Raw genomic sequence first — 20,668 nt, 5'->3', positions numbered from 1 at the left:
TCCTTTTAAACAGCTGACATGGTATCGGTTAAGATCACATCTCTGAATGTGGATGGCATACATTCTCCAATCAAAAGGAAAAAATTGCAATCCTTGTTTCAGCGTTCTTTTTACAGGAGACTCACTTGACGGAGCTGGAACATAACAAATTGAAGAGGGAGTGGGTTGGGAGCTGCTACTCATCATCGTATTCTTCGCAACAGAGGGGAGTAGCAATACTTCTGCACAAACAGGTACTATTTCAGCTGGACGAGGTGTTACAGGATGTGGAAGGTCGTTATGTCATTGTGGTGGGGACACTCTACCATCAAAGAATAGCTTTTTGTAATGCCTATGCTCCAAACGTCTATTCCCATGATTATTTCGCTCATTTGGTGGGTATTTTAATGAAATTACCTGATTTTGGGAGGCGACTTCAATTCGGTCATGGACAAGCAAATTGATTGTAAGCCCCCTAGAGCTGCGAGCAGTAATGACATGCATCAAGGCATTAATTTTCTCTGTAATGAACTAAATGTAATAGATGTGTGGAGGACCCTACACCCAGGGGAACAGGATTTCATGTTTTTTTCTCATCCTCATAGCTCTTATTCAAGGTTGGATTATATCCTGGTGCCAGAGCATTTTTTTTCTTGCATCTCCAACGCCACTATCGGGCCTATTTCAATTTCTGATCATGTCCCCGTATCTGTTACTTTAAATTTGGGTAGGTCCCTTCCTGCAGCTTTTTCTTGGAGAATGCCTCCAGATTTAGACTCTGATGCGCGCGTTCAGGAGTATTTTAAAGAGGGATGGGATGAATATTTTAAATTCAATAATTCGCCCGGCATTGACCCGCGCACGCTTTGGCTCGCTGGAAAAGCTGTAATGAGGGGGAAAATTATTGCTTTCGTTGCCACATGTAACAAGCAGAGAAATGCAGAAATCTTGCGTCTTACCGCAGAGTTAAAGCGAGCGCAGGTTAAATCTGCTTGCGACTCCACTACAGCCAACAAGCAAGAGGCTGACCGGGTACGGAATGCCTTAAACAATGCTTTATTTATTTATTTATTTATTTAATTTATTTTATTTTATTTTATATACCGACAACCGTTTGCACATCGTGCCGGTTTACAGATATCTTACAACCAAGAATATATAGGCAAAGCCTTTACAAGGAACAGAATGAAACATAAACGCAGTAACAGGGCAATTAACGAAATAAATAGGGGAGGGAGGGGTATGGGTAGACCAAAGAGTTGCACCAAAGGTTGCACCAAAGAGTGTCGAAATCCCTAAGATATTTTAAATATCAGTTATTTAAACCTGGGAATGTTCCGGGTAGGCTTCTTGCAAACTTAACCAGACCTCGCAAAGCTAAGTCTTTTATTGCGGGGGTTAAGGGTAGTGATGGCACCTATCATACTGATCCACATAATATTGAAGCAAGTTTTGTAAAGTATTATAAGTCACTATATGCCTCTAAACCCTTCCCTCGATCGCAGTCAGAAGCCTTTTTTCAACATCAAAATTGGCCAAACCTGCATGGAGATACCCTCCATACCTTAAATACCCCCATTGTGGACTCTGAAATTTTCGCTATAATACAGAAACTGAAAAAGGGCAAGGCAGCTGGTCCTGATGGGCTAAGCAACGAGTTTTACAAAACCCTAAAGTTCCCATTATTGTCTAGTCTAACCTCATATTATAATTCTCTCATTCAGAGTAAGAACCTCCCACCGGATGAAAATTGTTCCACTATCATTTAATTCCAAAACAGGGGAGGGATTTACAAGAGGTGGGATCTTACCGGCCCATCTCTCTAATTAATGTGGACATCAAAATTCTTGCAGCGGTCTTGGCAGCTCAGCTCAGCACTATCTTGCCCGCCTGGGTGCACTCAGATCAGACTGGCTTTGTTTCTCGCCGCCAAGGGGTGCAAAATGTGAGAAGGCTCATCGCTGCCCTAAATTACTATCCCCAGGAGGAAGCTCTTATTCTAAGTTTGGATGCTGAAAAGGCTTTTGACTCCTTATCCTGGGACTATATGTTTTGGATGCTTCAGCAATATGGGATAACCGGGGACTTTGTTACGTGGCTACAAGTTTTATACCACAATCCTAGTGCCAAAATTCTTATTAACTGAGGTTTATTGGTCCCCTTCCCTCTACAATGTGTGGTTAGGCAAGGCACTTCCCCCCCTACTATTTGTGCTAGCAATAGAGCCACTAGCAGAAAAGCTATGACGGGACAAAGGATTTTGGGGAATCAGTTTGAGTGGACATCCTGTTAAACTTGCTTTGTTTGCGGATGATATTCTGCTATTTGTGGGACGACCCCGGCAGAGTGTGCCCGTAATACTCTCTATTTTTACACAGTTTCGGGATATAGCGGGCCTTCACATAAATTTTTATAAGTCAGAAGCATTGGCCCTACATTCACGGCTTCCGCAGACGTGGCCTGGCTCCTTCCCCTTCAAATGGGCACCTGGGAAACTAAAATATTTAGGAGTATGGATCCCCAGAGAGTTGGATAAGCTATATGAGTGTAACATATGTGAAACCCTGGCATCCTTGGGGCAGCAGTTGCAGGCCTGGCAGTCTCTTCCCCTCAATTTTTCAGGGCGGTGTGCTCTAGTTAAAATGATGATTATTCCCAAATTGCTATTGGAACCTTTGGCTCAAGGTTTCTGATCTTAATAAATTGCAGAGGGGGTTGATCCAATTTATATGGGTGGGTAAGTGTGCACGGATTGCCTATCAAACACTGATGCACCCGAAGGCTCGGGGAGGGTTGGGCCTGCCCGATTCCATGCTTACAATGTTGCTTGTCAGATGCGTTTTATTGGAGAATGGATTCTTGATGAATATACTTACTGTGAAGAGGGGATGTTAACTCGTATGACTTTGCCCTGGTCTCCTCTATATGTGGTCCAAGCTCCTGCGGCCAAGGTACAATCCCTCAATATTCCCAAATGTTTTTTTTATCCATGCCGCAGGGCCTGGCGGTGGCTTCGCCGTCTATATCAATTGCCGGGCTTGTTCTCATTGTTTACCCCGCTGGTGGGTAACTGTGATTTTCAGCCTGGGATTACCACCAGTGGCATCTTTAAGACCTGGGCTCGCTGTGGACTTATGTATGCCTTTCCCTTCTTTGAAGAAGACATCCCTCAAGTATTACAATACACAACTCTGGTTGAGAATTGCAAAGTTGCCCCGTAAGTTTTTCTTTGCTTGCCTACAAGCTCGCCACTACTTGCAGGCTTTTCGCTGGCAACCAGAAGAGTTTGCACGCGAAACTGCTTTTGCTAAAACACTGTTCGAATGTGCGCACTTACATAATTCTATACAAGACTGGAGTAGACTGATTTCAAATACGCAGTTGACTCCTCATCTTGATCTTCTGGCCCGCTACTGGACGCCATTTTGTGCAAAGGTTGTTACAGTTCCCTTCATTACTTCCTGCTTCACTTCTCTGCATAAACGACTGAAGGACTGCGGGTTGCGCGACCTGCAATTTCGGATTATCCATCATACTATTTGTGACGATGTGCGCCGTTTTAGAATGGGTCGTCTCTCCTCTCCACTATGTATCAAATGTTCCATAACAGAAGGTACCATGTTGCATCGACTGTTTCTCTGCTCTTCCCTGGAGACTTTCTGGAAACACATACTGGCGTGCGTCAATAAATGTATTCAGACACCTTTACGATTGTCTGCTGTGCTCCTATTGGCAGGACCGCAGGCGCTCTTTGTGAAATGTACGGGGGCACAGGATCGTTTTGGCAGGACTGCTTTTCTCTTAGCTTGCCGAACAATACTTGCTGAGCCTGGCACCATCGCATGATGGACATGATTTTGCTGGAACGCATGGATTTTCCCAAGTCTCCTCAACCCAGGGATAAGCGATATGCAGATTGCTGGGCTTGCTATTACTCTCATCTCTCCTTGGATTTACAGACTCAATTGCTTACAGCAGGATATAATGATACTTGGTACACCAATTCTCCCGGGGCGAGTAACTCTTGAGTAGACTTTGCTGCCAAATTCTCTTGCTCAGGGTTTTCTTTTCTTAGATGCTTTTGGGGTTCCTGGGCGGGGGTGCGAATGTGGTTGGCAGGTGAGGTGGTTGCCTGAATGGGGTGTATGAGGTGTGCTTGGTTTGTGCAGTCTGAATGTGATGGGAGTGGTGGAGGTTCTGGTTGCTTACAGGGGTGGGTATTGTTACTAAAAAGGAGGCCAGCACAACTACTGTACTGTTTCTTCTCTTGTTGCTATTGTTTTTTGAATATGTTGTAGTGCTAGTGGAAATGCTGGTCTTTGCAATAAAAATGATTTTGCAAAAAAAAAAAAAAAAAGCACCCTATCACCAAAACCTCCCTCTGGCCCTGGATGTCAAGACGGTAGTGCATGGCAAACATATGTAAGGACTTCCAAGTAGCCACCCTAGAGATTTCCTGAGGCGAGACTTGTTGACACTCAGCCCAAGAGGCCGCATGCGAGCAGGCAGAGTGCGCATGGAGCCCGACCTGCACCTGCTGACCTTTCGTGATGTATGCAGGGCTAATGGCCTCCTTCAACCACCTAGAGGCCCTAAATGCCTTTTAGCCCACCTGGAGCTGCTCCACAGCACGAACAGATGATCAGACAGACGGAAACTGTTGGTAACCTCTAAGTAATGTAACAGGGTCCATCTCACATCCAACTTCCTCAAATCCCTGGACTGAGGGGTCGGGGCATCCGAAACCAGGAAGGAAGGAAGCTCCACAGACTGTTTCAAATGGAAGGATGACACCACCTTATGCAGAAAGAAGGGAACCATTCTCAAAGACACTCCCGAATCCGTAATCCGCAGGAAGGGTTCGCAACAAGGCAAGGCCTGAAGCTCCAACACCCGCCGGGCTGAGGAAACTGCCACCAAAAAAACCACCTTCAAAGTGAGATCCTTTAGCGTAGCCCGCTTCAAAGGTTCGAAAGGTGGCGCACACATAGCACTCAAGACCAAATTGAGATTCCAGGAGGGACAAGGATTCCTAACAGGAAGCCGTAAATGCTTCACTCCCCGAAGGAAGCAGACCACGTCCAGGTGAGACACCAAATGAACGCTGCGCGCAGTCCCTTGAAGACAACCTAGAGCCTCTACCTGAACTCACAGCAAGTTAAAGGACAAACCCTTCACGAGGCCATCCTATAAGAAGGCCAAGACATCAGCCACGGAGGCACGGAAACGTCCAAGAAGGAACCTCCAGGTCCAATCCACGGCGAAGCTTGTCTGGGTCGAGCCACCAAGAGAGACTGGACCGAGCAGATTCCGTGAGAGGAAGCGGAAGCTGAAACTGCTCAGAAAGTGGATCCCAGCGGGATAGTAAGGCTGATTGTAGAGGTCTCATATGTGCAAAAGCCCATGGGACCAACTCCAAGGTGGTAGCCATGGAACCCAGAACTTGTAGATAATCCCAAACCCTGGGCATGCACATGGCCAGCAGTGAGTGTACTTGGGCTTGCAACTTGAGGATCTGGCCCTCGGTTAGGAACACCTTGCCCGTGGCCGTGTCGAAGAGGGCTCCCAGGAACTCCCAAGTCTGGGAGGGAACCAGATGACTCTTGGCCAGATTGACCAGCCAACCCAGGAACCGCAGGAGGTACAGGACCTGATTTACTGCTTTGCGACAGAGAGATTCTGACATTGCTCGAATCAGCCAGTCGTCCAAGTAAGGGTGCACCAGGACCCCTTCCTTCCGAAGGGCCACTGCCACCACCATCATCACCTTGTTAAAGGTCCTGGGTGCCGTCACTAGACCAAAAGGCAGGGCGCAAAACTGAAAATGCTCCCCTAGCATCATAAAGCGGAGGAAACTTTTGGTGGTCAGGACGAATCTCTATGTGCAGATAAGCCTCCATCAGGTCAAGGGATGCAAGGAATTCCCCCATGCGGACTGCCGCAATCACCGACCGCAAGGTCTCCATGCGAAAACACGGCACCCGAAGCTTTCTCTTCACCTTCTTCAAGTCGAGGATAGGTTTGAAGGTGCAGTCCTTCTTGGGTACTACAAAGTAGATAGAATACCTGCCTCTTCCTTGTTCTGCAGGAGGCACCGGCACTATGGCTCCCCAGTCCCAGAGGTGGTGGACAGTAGCTCGCACTGCCGCCTTCTTTTGCTGATAAGAGCATGGGGAGCTGAAGAAATGATCCTTGAGAGACAGAGCAAATTCTAAAGCGTAACCTCAACTGAATACATCCAGAACCCGCCGATCGGAGGTAATTTTGGCCCATTTATTTTATTTATTTAAAATCTTTTCTATAACATCGTTCAGTAATATACCATCACAACGGTTTACATGGAGGCACATATAGTAAATTATACATGTATCTGTTCCTATTATTGGTAATGGAGGTACCTTTTAAGCTCGGTAACAGTTTCATATTAATGGCTAATTGTTCAATGTTGTCTAATCTGTCCTTTAACTACAATAAAAACTGTTAGATTATACATTCAAGTTAAAAGGTGCAATAAACAAACCGAACATACATACATTTCCCAACAAAGAGAGCCAGCCAGCCAGTCCCCGATGAGCTGCACTGAGGAGTGGACTGACCTCACTTCATTGGGAGGACTTTGGACCGCCCATGCCCAGGGCGGCACCCACCCTGCCGGGCTAGCGTCCGCGAAAGGACTGACCCCCACGACTGCTGCCTGCTCGGGGGTTGTCAGGCAGAAGAGCCGAAGGATCTAGATGCCCAAAACCTACAGTTCCCCCAAAAGCGTGTGCAAGGGGGAAAGGGGTTCCTTGGCCTTAGCTTGTCCTCGGGCAATTTGTGTATCTTATTCTCACCCAAGGACTTTATCATCTCCTCCAACTCCTTGCCAAATAGCAGCTTACTCTTAAAGGGCAAAGAACCCAGCTGCGCCTTGGAAGAGATGTCCGCTGACCAATTCCTCAACCAGAGGAGCCTGCAAGCTGAAACCGCAGAAATCATAGTTCTTGCCGAGGTCTTCAACAGGTCATACAACGTATTGGCACTGTAGGCAACCACAGCCTCCAGCTGCTCCGCCTGGATAGCCTCTGCGGCCGACAAGGACTTATCCATCTGAAGCTGCTGTGCCCAGTGAAGGCCTGCTCGCAACATAAAACTGCTGTACATAGCGGCCTGAACCCCAAGGGTGGAGACCTCAACAGTCTTCTTGAGGTGAACCTCCAGCTTCCTATCCCGAAAATCCTTGAGCGCCGCAGCACCAGTCACAGAAACGGTAGTCTTCTTGGTCACAGTGGCCGCATCCACCCTAGGAATCCTGAGAAGGTCCTTAGGGAGAGGATACAATTTGTCCATGGCCTTGCTAACCTTCAATCCAGCATCCAGAGTGTCCACTCCCGGAAGAGCAGGGCGGTGACTGAGGAGTGAAAGGGAAATGTCCTAGTCAGGCCCCTAAGGCCCAACATCTCAGGATCCACCGAGGCCAGGGTCTCACTGTCAGGTGGGGCCTCAATGCCCAGTTCCTCTAAAATGGCGGGAATCAGCAGGGCCAGTTCCTCTTTACGAAACAAGCACACCACCCTGGGGTCATCGCCGTCGACAACCAGATCTGGATCCTGGTCCACAGGCACATCCATTGCCCCAGATGGACCCAAGGGCTGCGCGTTGTTTGGGGGCACCGCAGGCGGCGGCAGCAACAATCTCAAACAGCGACCAACCCGTGAGGCCCCGAGAGGTTCAGGGGCCCCGGGCTTCACAGTGGCCGCACCCTTAAAATGCTTAGTGGCACAGGAGGGATTCCCCTCCCTGCCGATGTGCCTGACCAAATTCCTGGCCTTGAACAGTTTGTGCAGGAGCCGCACAAACTCTGTCGAAACTAAGGAAGAGGAATCTGAGGTCTCACCAGGCTCCTCAGCCGAAGAAAAATTTTCCAAGGCTGTGTTTTGGCACCCCTCTGGGGGCCTCAGGACACAGTGACAGCAAAGGAGGGAATTCCCCTTTCCCCTCCACGGGCCGCACAAGCACAGCCAAAATGGCCTCCGTTCCTGCGCTTAGCGGGAATGGGTCCTCCGGGGGGTTTTGAGCTGAAGGCAGCCTCACTGGCTCAAGGCAGGCAGGAATTTTCCCCTACGTCCCAGAATGGGAGGCCCCTCCCCCCCCCCCGGGAAGGCACTCTGTGCATAGGCTGGCACGCAAAAGGCGAGTGCACGTGGCGTCACAAACCAAGCAGGCTGCATCATGCGGTATGGCAGCCAAGGGAAGATCGCGGGTAAGGCGTCGAGACGGCTAAGGAAACAAAAAGGAGAAAACCTTCCGAAGCAAAACGATGGCAACGGGCAGGCCGCTACCCCAGGAAAGCCTACCTCAGGATAGCATTACTCACTCCTGGCTGCCAAACCCCTTTTCTTCAGGGTCTTTTTTTTTTTTTTTTCCTTAAAACACAGCGAGCTTTGGTGACAGGCTCCTTACTTCCCCTGCAGGGTGAGTGAACCGGACTTCCCGGTGTCAACCCTGGTGGCTGCAAGTAGTGAGCTCCAAGGTCTTAGACCCCCCTGCTCAGATGCCTCGGTACCAGGGGGGATGGTCCCCTCAGGACCTGACTATCCCCTGGGAGGCTGTAGAGTCCAAGGAATTTTTTTATTTTTGAAAGTTTCTGTCAGACTGCAGGATTTTGCACCTCCACCATCTGCTGGAGACAGAGAAATACTGACGGACTGCAGGTGGCACCTCATCTTAAGGGCAGAGTCAGTCAAAAACTTCTCTGTCTCCATCTGCTTGAGGGGAGGCGAAACCCAGCTGTGTGGACTGATCCAGGTACGTACAGGGAACTTGTGTGTTATATGTCATGTTACAATTCTTGAAATACAATAAAAATATTGAAACATAAAATTCTTTGTCTGAATTGGTGCCATACTGCTATATACACATACAGCTAAGAGTTTGAATCAACCTATTTGAGTTACCTATGTTGAACTGCTACTGTTAATGAAGGTTAAATATCTCAAAATAAGTGAAAGAAGGCACACAGAAGTATTTGCTATATGTGTAAAAATGAATGAAAAAAGACGAGAGATCACGTGAGCCAGCGGGAAAGGCGGATGTGGGTTCCCTAGCTCCTGGGCCCGATCCCCGATCCAATCCCATCCCGGCCACGCTATAAAGTCTGGCGTGATTAAATAACCATCAAGATTGCTATTGCTTACTTCAGCATCCTCCGTGAGAGCGCAAATGGCTACCAGGATGATCCGAAAGGATAAAGACCGGGAGAGGGTGAAGTGCGCTGAGCCGCCATCTTCTCCGGATCGTCAGCAGCAAGGCTCAGTTGGGGTAGGCCCCGATCTTGAACAGCTAAAATCGGCGGTAACCGCGGCGATTGGACCCGAACTTAAAGCTATAGCCGAGCAGCTAGCGGAGCTTAAGCAATCGTTGAGTGGATATGAGGTGCGATTCAGCGATTTAGAGACGAGAATATCTGAGACGCATGATGACCTCGTGGCGGCCCGAATCGATATAGCTGCGCTCCAAAGCTCCGTCGGTCAGCAAGCGCAGAGGTTAGAGGACCTCGAAAATAGATCTAGGCGCTCTAATGTTCGTCTGATCGGTGTCCCGGAGTCCTTCAAAGACGTGGACCTACCTGCGATGTTAGAGAAATGGCTCTCAGAGCAGTTGCATATATCTGCTCAAAATGGCCCGCTACGCGTGGAGCGTGCACACCGTCTTGGCCAGAGATCGTCGGAGAATACCCGTCCGAGACCTGTAATAGCTAAGTTACTAAATTATGCGCACAAAATTGAAATACTTCGCGCCCTTCGTGGGGGCCGTAGTTTGTTACTCGACGGCCAGAAGATCTTATTATTTCAGGACTTCTCATCCGGGGTCTCCCAGCGTCGGCGTGCCATGGCCCCGTACTGCTCCCAATTAATTAACCAGGGGCTTCGCGCCGCCTTGATCTATCCAGCGAGGATGCGGGTGGTGGCCGCCGAGGGAGTTCGATGGCTGGAGACCCCCGACCAAGCTAAGGCATTTGTGGAGGCCTTGGCTTCCAGCGGCGCCGCGAAAACCTGAGCGGGTGGAGCGCATATGGAGCACCATTGTGGAGGTTCATGGCACGGCGTGGCGTGGCATAGCATCGTGCAGGGGAAGCGGCGTTTTTTTTTTTTGCAACTTACACGCTTTTTCATTTTTTTCCTTCGACAAGAGACTTGAGTTGGGTCTACCCGATGCACAGACTGGTGGGACGGGAACCGGTGGTTTGGCTGGGTAGCACTTGCTTAGTTATCTCGATACCACTATAACGGCCATTTTCTTTTTCTTATTTTTTCATTTCTTTAATTACAATGTCTCTGGGGGCTCTATTTGAAACTCAGGGAGCCGAGTCTGGGGAACTTGGTCTAGGTGTTCTCCTACCAAGTTTTTTTTTGTGTTTTGTTCTATCCCTGTTTAATTATTTGGGGGGAACTATCCTCAGAGCCCCTCGTGCAGATTTAAGCAGCACCAGGCGTGCGCTGTCAATCATGGCAGGTTTTTTTTATTTTTTGTTTTTTTTCTTCCTTGTTTTTTTTCTCTTTCTTTCTTCGAGTGGCCGGGGGATCCTGGTTACTGGTATCATATAGTTTCCTTTTTTTTCTTTTCTTTTTTTTTCTATTTTCCTTCTTTTTCCTCTTATCTCCCGTTCACTTGTTACTTGCTGTTGTGTTTACTCACTTGGACTGGCAATGACCCCCCTTGTTTGTGACAGGGGGATTTTTAGTTGGTGGCTAGGCCGCTCAAGTTGCCAACTTCAGCCTAGTTCTGATTATTTCTGTATCACAGTTGTTAAGATGTTTTCGCTGGTACTTTGTCTTAACCTGTTCTCACAGTTACATATGGGCTTGACCCCACATTGCAATGTATCCATGTTGACCGAGTTCTGGATGCTGTTATTACACTGCTAATGTGTGTTGTATGTGGTTGTTATCACTGTTCAATCTAGCGGGGTTGGAGGGTGGGGGGGGGGATCGGCGGGGAGGGGAACCCACCCGGGCTAGGAGGCGGCTCTGTGATCTCCTGATCGCATCACCCGGGAGCCTTAAGTTTGGGTGCTGCGTGTACACAGGCGGGAGATTCTATGGGGGTGGGGGTATGGAAGTTGGGTGGTTGGGGGGAGGGGAATGGGTGGGAGGAGGGGAGGGGGGGTGGGGGGGGGGGGGGGTTCTTCGTTGACCAGTTCATACTGGGGTTTCATCATGATTTACAAGGTTGTGATATTTCTAGTACATCCTATGTCACTGTGATGCGAGCCTGGGCTCCGGCTGGGAGAGTTCAGGCTTGCTCTGTTCTGTATTTTTTGCTCGGTATGGTCGGCTCCCATCGGCCTCCCTAATAATCTCACTCGTGTAATATCCTGGAATGTCGAAGGACTCCACTCCCCTATCAAGCGTACAAAAATTTTGTCCCATCTGAATAAAAAGGAGGTCCAAATTGGTTTTCTGCAGGAAACCCATCTTACCGATCATGAACATGTGAAACTCCGTAGACACTGGGTGGGACACGTGGCATATGCATCGGCGACGACACGATCGGCTGGAGTGGCGATACTGTTTCATAAAAATTTACCACTGCACATTATCCATGAAATTAAGGACCCGGACGGCCGCTTTATCCTTGTCGTAGCAGATGTCTATCAGAGACGAGTAGTGCTGTGTAATATCTATGCCCATAATACCTACAATGCTAAGTTTTATCAGACACTAGTGAGACATCTGATGCCATATTCCACGGAGGTAATTCTAGTAGGTGGTGATTTTAATACTGTCAAGGATCCCCAGGTAGATGCTTCACAAGCGAATAGGCGGGAGTCGGGGTTGGGTAGGGGTCTTGAGACGTTGGAATCTTCCTTTCAATTGGTGGATGTATGGAGGGCACTTAACCCAGGGGTCAAGGAATTCACGCACTTATCTAGAGCTCATGGGACATTTGCCCGTATAGATTATCTGTTACTCAGTGGTCAGGCCTTTCATATGGCAAGTGAGGCGGGTATCGAAAATATCCTTATCTCTGACCATGCCCCGATATGGGTGGACTTGCAGTTAGCGTCTGTACAAAAGGGGGGTCGGTCCTGGCGCTTTCCCTATTTTCTGGCTGACGACCCTAAATTTCAGCAGTATCTGTTGGAGAGATGGTCGGATTATGCTACCCTCAATCACGAGCATATGACAGATCCCTCTCTTTTCTGGTATACGGCTAAAGCTGTGATACGTGGGGATATTATTTCCTATGTTGCGCATCGACGGCGACTTCTCAATGCCCAAGTGTTACAGCTTAATGACCAATTGCGCCGTCTTAAGAGGCAGCTCCTTCGAAACAATACTCGCTCGCTTCGGGATCAATACCACTCAGTACAATGTAAATTGAATAGTGTACTTCATTCTCGTGCTAAACGTAGTATATTATATTATCAATTTCAGCTCTATCGACATGGGAATAAAGCGGGTAAAATGATGTCCCATCTTATTCAGGTTTCTAAGGGGCCGCGATATGTGGCAGGCTTAAGGAATTCAACCGGTCAGGTGGAAAACCAGACTTCGACTATTTTAAGTTTGTTTAGAGCCTTTTATGTTCGGCTATATGAGGCTGGGGGATGGAATGAGGAGCGCTGTGAGCAGTTTTGTAACACGCTATCATTACCAGAGCTCACTGTGGAACAAAAACAGGCGCTCAATGCCCCAATATCTGACTCGGAAATTAAAGGTGGGATTATGCATGCTAAACGGCTGAAAGCTCCTGGGCCCGATGGGTTTACCGCCGAATTTTACCGCTGTGTGTTGGACAAGGTCTGTGGACCCTTGAAAGCTTTCTTTTCGGATTTAATTACGAGGGGCAGCTATCCTCCACAGATGAATCTAGCTCACATTACATTGATTCCAAAGCCGGGGAGAGACCCCCAGAGGGTGGAATCCTATCGGCCAATTTCCTTGATTAATTACGACCAGAAGCTGTTGGCTAAGATTCTAGCCGATAGATTAGCGAAGGTCCTTCCTGAATTAGTGGGAGAACATCAGGTGGGGTTTGTACGGAAGAGATACGTATTGTCTATCATCAGAAAGATACTCGCGGCTCTGGAAATTGGTCACTGGCAGCATACTCCATCCCTCACGATTAGCTTCGACGCGGAAAAGGCGTTTGATCGGGTGGAATGGCCGTATCTCTTCTTCGTGTTACGTAGAATGGGTTTTGAGGGTTTCTTTCTGCGGGCTGTTCAGCTGCTCTATGCTGATCCTCAGGCGTTGCTGCTGGTAAACGGTGGACGCTCTGCTCCTTTCCCGATTTCGCGGGGTACGCGACAGGGGTGTCCTCTTTCCCCCCTGTTATTTGTCCTGCAATTGGAACCCCTTCTTTTGACTATACAACGGACGCCAGGCATACGGGGAGTTCGACTATCTCAAACCATTTTTAAATGCGTGGCATTTGCAGATGATTTGCTGGTCTATCTCACTAATCCGCACACTTCCCTCCCTAAACTGATGGATGTCATGGCTGTTTTTGGGGAATTTTCGGGCCTTCGCCTTAATTGGGGAAAGTCTTTGGCGCTCGCGTATCCGGCGGCCCTGCAGGAGACTTGGCCGGGTTCTTTTCCATTACAGTGGGCGACGAGTGAATTCCGCTATCTGGGCATTACTCTCCCTGTGAATCCCGCCCGGGTATACTCGGTAAATATTCCTCCGCTTCTTAAACAGACACGGGATACCTTGACAAGGTGGGGACACTTACCTCTTTCACTTAGTGGGCGGGTACACCTTTATAAAATGGTGATTCTACCTAAGTGGCTCTATATTATGCAAAATTTGCCTCTTCACCTTACACGTACAGACGGACGCCAGTTGGATGGCGCCTTACGGCGTTTTTTTTGGAGGGGGGGAAGGCGCGGTTACCCTTGGTTTGGCTGCGGAGGAGATGGGGACATGGGGGCCTGGGTGTGCCGGATATGAGGCTCTATAATTTGGCTTGCAATATGCGCCTTATCCGAGACTGGTTGTTGGGGGAGGCTACGTATACAGCCCTGGAGGCGGATGGGGCGGTCACACATCCCATAGCGCTTACTTGTGCACTGCAGGAGGAAGGCCGCTCCCTACCCTGTGTGTTCCTCCAATCTGTGCTTGTCTCTCCTCTTCGGAAGGCCTGGGTTGCTCTTACAAAATTACTACAGCTCCCCCGGGTTTGTGCATACTTACTGGCGGTGAAAGGGAACCCGGCATTTACGCCGGGCAGCCAGTCTCAGGCCTTTCAGAGGTGGCAAAATCTCGGTATTATTTATTTGGGACACCTTTACCACTCGGAGGGTCACCAACTTTCCTGGTCAGAGCTTCGGGAACTTTATGGGGTGGAACGTAAGGATTTCTTCTCTTATTTGCAACTCGATCATTATATACGTTCGCTACCACCTGCCTTTCTGCAACATAGAGTGTTTCAGACCTTGGAGGAGAGGTTGCATCTCTCGCAGTCTAAAGCCCCGTCCCTCTCTTTTTATTACAAAGGTTTCACTAAAACCTTTGCCAATGATTTCTTTGAGGTTATGACTGCTAGATGGAATGTGGATGGGGAATTTCTGATGACAGTGGATGTGTTACGCACTTGCTACAGGGGAATCTCTCAGATCTCGAGTTGTAGCTCCTATCGGGAGTTGTTATTTAAATTCTTGGGACGGGCCTATATTTCGCCTTTACGGGCGTATCAGCAGCGGATTGCGAGTTCCCCCTGCTGTCTCCGATGTCCAGGCCGTACTGGAACTCTTACCCATATGTTCTGGTCCTGTCCCATGGTCCAGCGCTTTTGGACTCATATTGCTAAATACCTAGCCGGGCTCTTGGGGATTTCGATTCCTATTGCACCTCGGTGGTTGCTGTTTGGGTACCTCCCGGATTCCCGGCTTCGAGATCTGGGGGTTCGCCTTTTTCTCCAGAAGGCAAGTGCGGTGGGGAAAAAAGTAATTCTTTTGCAGTGGAAGGAGGTGGATCCACCCTCCTTCTGGGTGTGGAGAAACCTCTTGTATACAATGATGCATATGGAGTCGTTTTCCGCCAAGGGACCTCCTCGCCAGCGGAAGAGATTCTTAGACGTCTGGGAGCCATACCTACAATCGCTTTCTCATCAGGCTCGGAGTCGTATCCTCAACAACTGACATTATCACAATTAGAGATTGGTCCGAAAGTTTTTTAGGAGTTCTTCATTTTTTTTCACTTTTTCTTACCTCTTACGCGGGGTATGCACGTACTAACCTTCGGGATGTACTGGGATTCCTTCAGAGAGGCAAATGGACTTGAGTCAACGAAGAAAGGGGGGGTGGGCGGGGAGGGGGAGTTGGGGAACTCTGGTTTGATTTGCCATTGCTGTATGTGTTTTCAGTATTGCCGGGGGTAGAGGCAGAACAACCTGCCCCCGGACGAATGTAACTGGTTCTTTGTAAAACGAAAATAAAAATGTTTGAACATAAAAAAATGAATGAAAAAAATTGTTTTACCTCCCAGAAACTGTCACTAGATACTTCAAGCCCCACAGAATCATCATATGAGCCAGACATTTCTATGTTGGAAGAGCCACTGCTTTCCTCAGTAATATCCTATGGTCAGTGGAAGAGCTTCAGAATCTGCAGGAAAGAGAGACATAACATAACATCATAAGACTTGATTTCAAATCCCTTTCTATTCCAGTGTTGTATACTAATCAGTTTGGTTTCTTGATTATATTGTATACTAATCTGTTTGGTTTCTTGATATTAGATTGTTGTAAGATTCAAAAAAGCCACAAAAAAAAAGAAAAAAATTCCCAGTATCCCTCTAATTGTATAGCTGTCATATAATCTGTTCCAAATTGGGATATAAGTGCTGTGGGATCTTTTACTAGCTAAAGGACAAGAAAGTGTCTTGCCCTACCCAGCTTGACCTAGGTATAAACTGTTTCATTTTGGGATTATAAGTGCTGTGGGATCCTATACATTTACTAGCTAGAGGACCAGTTCCAGGATCTTTACATTTACTAGCTAGAGGACCAGATCCAGAAGAGTCCAGGTATAACCAGTTTGGGTGTGGCTCACTCAGTGGCTAGAGGTAGCTAACTTGTGAGCCAGCAGAAACAATACAGACTGTGCACAGCCCAGGAGAGGAGCCAACTGTTCCAGTGCAGATAAGATACTAGTTTTTGGAAATACTGCTCTGTGTTTCATAATCCCTTTTTATTCTAGTATTATAATCTGTGGTTCCTTGATATTGGTTTGATTCTGTATAGAAAACTGCTCTGTGATTTCAAATCCCTTTCTATTCCAGTGTTGTATACTAATCAGTTTGGTTTCTTGATTATATTGTATACTAATCTGTTTGGTTTCTTGATATTAGATTGTTGTAAGATTCAAAAAAGCCACAAAAAAAAAGAAAAAAATTCCCAGTATCCCTCTAATTGTATAGCTGTCATATAATCTGTTCCAAATTGGGATATAAGTGCTGTGGGATCTTTTACTAGCTAAAGGACAAGAAAGTGTCTTGCCCTACCCAGCTTGACCTAGGTATAAACTGTTTAACTCCCTCCCACCCTACCCCTCTGCCCACCCACCCCTAGGTTTGTATTTCTAATGTAGTCATCCTAACTTCATAATAGGCAACCAGATAAATTAGTAAATTGATTATTCCTTAGGTGCACCAATCAAATAACTTACCTAAATGAGTACTATTCAATGCAACTGCTGTGGAGCCTTTATATTGAGGGTAATCATATGGAAACTTAAGGCTTGCCCCTTTTGTTCAAAACTCTCTACCTTGGAAAAGGAGCTGGATGACTTTAAAGCTGAATTAGCTTCAATAAAGAGAGTCTCAGCCACGGTACATTATTCAGGAAATAATTTCCACTTACCACTGAATAACCAAAACTCAAGAAAAAAGAGATTTACCGTGGGCTCAGGTAGGATAAGACCTGTAACCCACAGACACCCATTATTGAAAGCTGTGCAACCCACAACTCTATCCCACCACTCACACAGGCCATTAAGGAACTTAAAAAGTATTACAGTGGGCTCTGGAAGAATAAGACCTGTGTTCCGTAGACACACACTGTATCAAGTGCAACAAGTACAAAATGCCTTCTCTGTATTAAATTCTGAAGAAGTCCTTGAGAAAAAGATTGAAATGTTATCGGAAAAGAGAGAAAAAACCCAATGCATACAGAAATTCCAAATCAGAAACCAAAGGAAAAAGCTCACAGTGATGGATGACTCTGTCATCAGAGGCATTAATATCTTCCCTTGCACAAATGCAAAGAGAAAAGCGGATAACAAAACTCAACTAAATAGGTCACAAAAGGAGTCCAGGAACAGCAGTAACCTGAGCAAAGAAAGCTGGAAAGCTATGAGCACAAATGCTCGTAGTTTGGGTAATAAAATCCCAGAGCTGCAAGCCCTAATGGTGGAGGCGGACTTGGACGTTTTTGCTGTCACGGACACATGGTTTAAGGAATATCATGACTGGGATACGGCAATACCAGGCTATAACTTGTTAAGGAAGGACAGAGAGGATAGGAAAGGGGGGGGAGTGGCTCTATATGTCAGAAACAATATCCAAGCATCTGAGCTGCAAGGAAGATGGGGCAAAGAAGAAGCACTATGGGCCGACTTAAAAAAAGATGGGGCATCCATTTTTACTGGAGTGGTTTACAGGCCTCCAAACCAAAAGGAAGAGCTGGACAGAGATCTGATTGAAGACATCCACAGGATAGCAAAGAAAGGAGAAGTGGTGATCGTTGGAGACTTTAATATGCCAGATGTAGACTGGAGAATCCCATCTGCAGAATCTAATAATAGTAGAGAAATAGTAGATGCCCTGCAATTAGCTTTGTTCAAACAAATGGTAATGAAACCCACGAGAGAAGGAGCTATACTCGACTTAGTGCTCACTAATGGAGATAATGTCTCAGACGTCCAGGTGGGTGCCCACCTCAGCACCAGTGACCATCAAACGGTATGGTTTAATATCACAAAAAGGACACGGAAAAGAAGCACAAAAACCCAAGTTTTGATGTTCAAAAACACAGACTTGATGAAATGGGGAAGTACCTGGAGGAAGAACTAAAAGGCTGGGAAAACGAGAGAGATGTGGATCAACAGTGGACCAATCTAAAAGGAGCAATCACCAAGGCAACTAATCTATATGTTAGAAAAGTAAAGAAAAGCAAAAGAAAAATGAAACCTATCTGGTTCTCAAAGGAGGTGGCTGACAAAATAAAGGCTAAAAGAACAGCGTTCAAGAAATATAAAAGATCCCAAAAGCAGGAACACAAAGAAGAATATCTGGTAGAACTGAGGGAGACGAAGAAATTAATCAAGATGGCAAAAAGTCAAGCGGAAGAGAGGATTGCCAAAGAGGTAAAGAGTGGTAACAAAACATTTTTCAGATACATCAGTGAAAAGAGAAAAGTTCAAAGTGGTATAGTGAAATTGAAAGGTGGAAAGGATCAATGTGTGGAGAGAGACGAAGAAATGGCAGAAATATTAAATGAATACTTCAGTTCTGTGTTCACTAAAGAGGACCCTGGAGAAGGACCGACACTAGTTAACAAGAAACTGGAGGGGAATGGAGTAGATGTAACTCCATTTACAGTAGAAAATGTATGGGAAGAGCTGGTGAAACTGAAAGTGGACAAAGCCATGGGGCCTGATGAAGTTCATCCCAGAATACTGAGGGAGCTCAGAGATGTGCTGGCGGGTCCGCTGTGTGACCTATTCAATAGATCCCTAGAAACGGGAGTGGTGCCGAATGATTGGAGGAGAGCGGTGGTGGTCCCGCTTCACAAGAGTGGGAACAGAGAAGAGGCTGGTAACTACAGACCGGTTAGCCTCATTTCGGTGGTGGGAAAAGTAATGGAGTCACTGTTGAAAGAGAGAATAGTGAACTATCTACAGTCGGGAGAATTGCTGGACCAGAGGCAGCATGGATTCACCATTGGAAGATCCTGTCAGACAAATCTGATTGACTTTTTTGACTGGGTAACCAAGGAATTGGATCGAGGAAGAGCACTCGATGTCATCTACTTGGATTTCAGCAAAGCTTTTGACACTGTCCCGCACAGGAGACTGGTGAATAAAATGAGAAGCTTAGGAGTGAGTGCCGAGGTGGTGGCCTGGATTGCAAACTGGTTGACGGACAGAAGACAATGTGTGATGGTAAATGGAACTCTCTCTGAAGAGGAGAGCGGTTTTAAGCGGTGTACCGCAGGGATCAGTGTTGGGACCGGTCCTTTTCAATATCTTTGTGAGCGACATGCGGAAGGGATAGAAGGTAAGGTATGTCTTTTTGCGGATGACACTAAGATCTGCAACAGAGTGGACACGCCGGAAGGAGTGGAGAGAATGAGACGGGATTTAAGGAAGATGGAAGAGTGGTCGAAGACATGGCAGCTGACATTCAATGCCAAGAAGTGCAAAGTCATGCATATGGGGAGTGGAAATTCGAATGAACTGTATTCGATGGGGGAGAAAGGCTGATGTGCACGGAGCAGGAGAGAGACCTTGGGGTGATGGTGTCTAATGATCTGAAGTCGGCGAAACAATGTGACAAGGCGATAGCTAAAGCCAGAAGAATGCTGGGCTGCATAGAGAGAGGAATATCGAGTAAGAAAAGGGAAGTGATTATCCCCTTGTACAGGTCCTTGGTGAGACCTCACCTGGAGTATTGTGTTCAGTTCTGGAGACCGTATCTCCGAAGAGACAGAGACAAGATGGAGGCGGTCCAGAGAAGGGTGACCAAAAAGGTGGAAGGTCTTCATCAAATGACTTATGAGGAGAGATTGAAGAATCTAAATATGTACACCCTGGAGGAAAGGAGGAGCAGAGGTGATATGATACAGACTTTCAGATACTTGAAAGGTTTTAATGATCCAAAGACAACGACAAACCTTTTCCATAGGAAAAAAATCAGCAGAACCAGGGGTCACGATTTGAAGCTCCAGGGAGGAAGATTCAGAACCAATGTCAGGAAGTATTTCTTCACGGAGAGGGTGGTGGATGCCTGGAATGCCCTTCCGAAGGAAGTGGTGAAGACCAGAACTGTGAAGGACTTCAAAGGGGCGTGGGATAAACACTGTGGATCCATAAAATCAAGAGGCCGTCAATAAAGAGTGGGTGGCTAGCCAGAATGACGGCTACTGCCTGGAGACAATACCCTTATTCAATAAACATACACATGGTTACTGTGACTCCAACATCACTCTAAGCTACAACAGCAAGAGGAAATGTGGAAAAAAGGATTCGCACTCACAAAGCGGGGAGTAGCTGGCTTGTTACGGCGGTTACTACCCCAAACCAAATAAGCCTGATACTTCACTTTCAATGCATATCCAGCATAGCTCTCTGCTTCAACGGCAGGGGAGAAGAAAAACCGATACTTCACGCATATCCAGCATAGCTCTCTGCTTCAACGGCAGGGGAGAAGAAAAACTGATACTTCACGCATATCCAGCATAGCTCCCTGCTTCAACAGCAGGGGAGAAGAAAAACTGATACTTCACGCATATCCAGCATGGCTCTCTGCTTCAACGGCAGGGGAGAAGAAAAACTGATACTTCACGCATATCCAGCATAGCTCTCTGCTTCAACGGCAGGGGAGAAGAAAAACTGATACTTCACGCATATCCAGCATAGCTCTCTGCTTCAACAGCAGGGGAGAAGAAAAAAGGATTCGCACTCACAAAGCGGGGAGTA

At 47.2% G+C, this 20,668-nt stretch overlaps 1 protein-coding gene across 3 annotated transcripts in view; it reads right to left on the bottom strand.

Annotated features, from left to right (window-relative positions):
* Nucleotides 1–20,668, bottom strand: part of PACSIN2 (protein kinase C and casein kinase substrate in neurons 2) — a 499,840-nt gene that overhangs the window by 369,923 nt on the left and 109,249 nt on the right. For all 3 annotated transcript variants that reach the window (XM_029600100.1, XM_029600098.1, XM_029600101.1), the window contains exon 2: nucleotides 15,449–15,574. In XM_029600100.1, coding sequence (XP_029455960.1) covers nucleotides 15,449–15,508 — 60 coding nt within the window. In that variant the 5' untranslated portion in view covers nucleotides 15,509–15,574. The remainder of the gene's footprint in view (nucleotides 1–15,448; nucleotides 15,575–20,668) is intronic.

The sequence above is a fragment of the Rhinatrema bivittatum genome, chromosome 4 (assembly GCF_901001135.1).
Source record: "Rhinatrema bivittatum chromosome 4, aRhiBiv1.1, whole genome shotgun sequence".
Classification (NCBI taxonomy): Eukaryota; Metazoa; Chordata; class Amphibia; order Gymnophiona; family Rhinatrematidae; genus Rhinatrema; species Rhinatrema bivittatum.
This window is presented reverse-complemented; position numbering and strand designations above follow the sequence as displayed.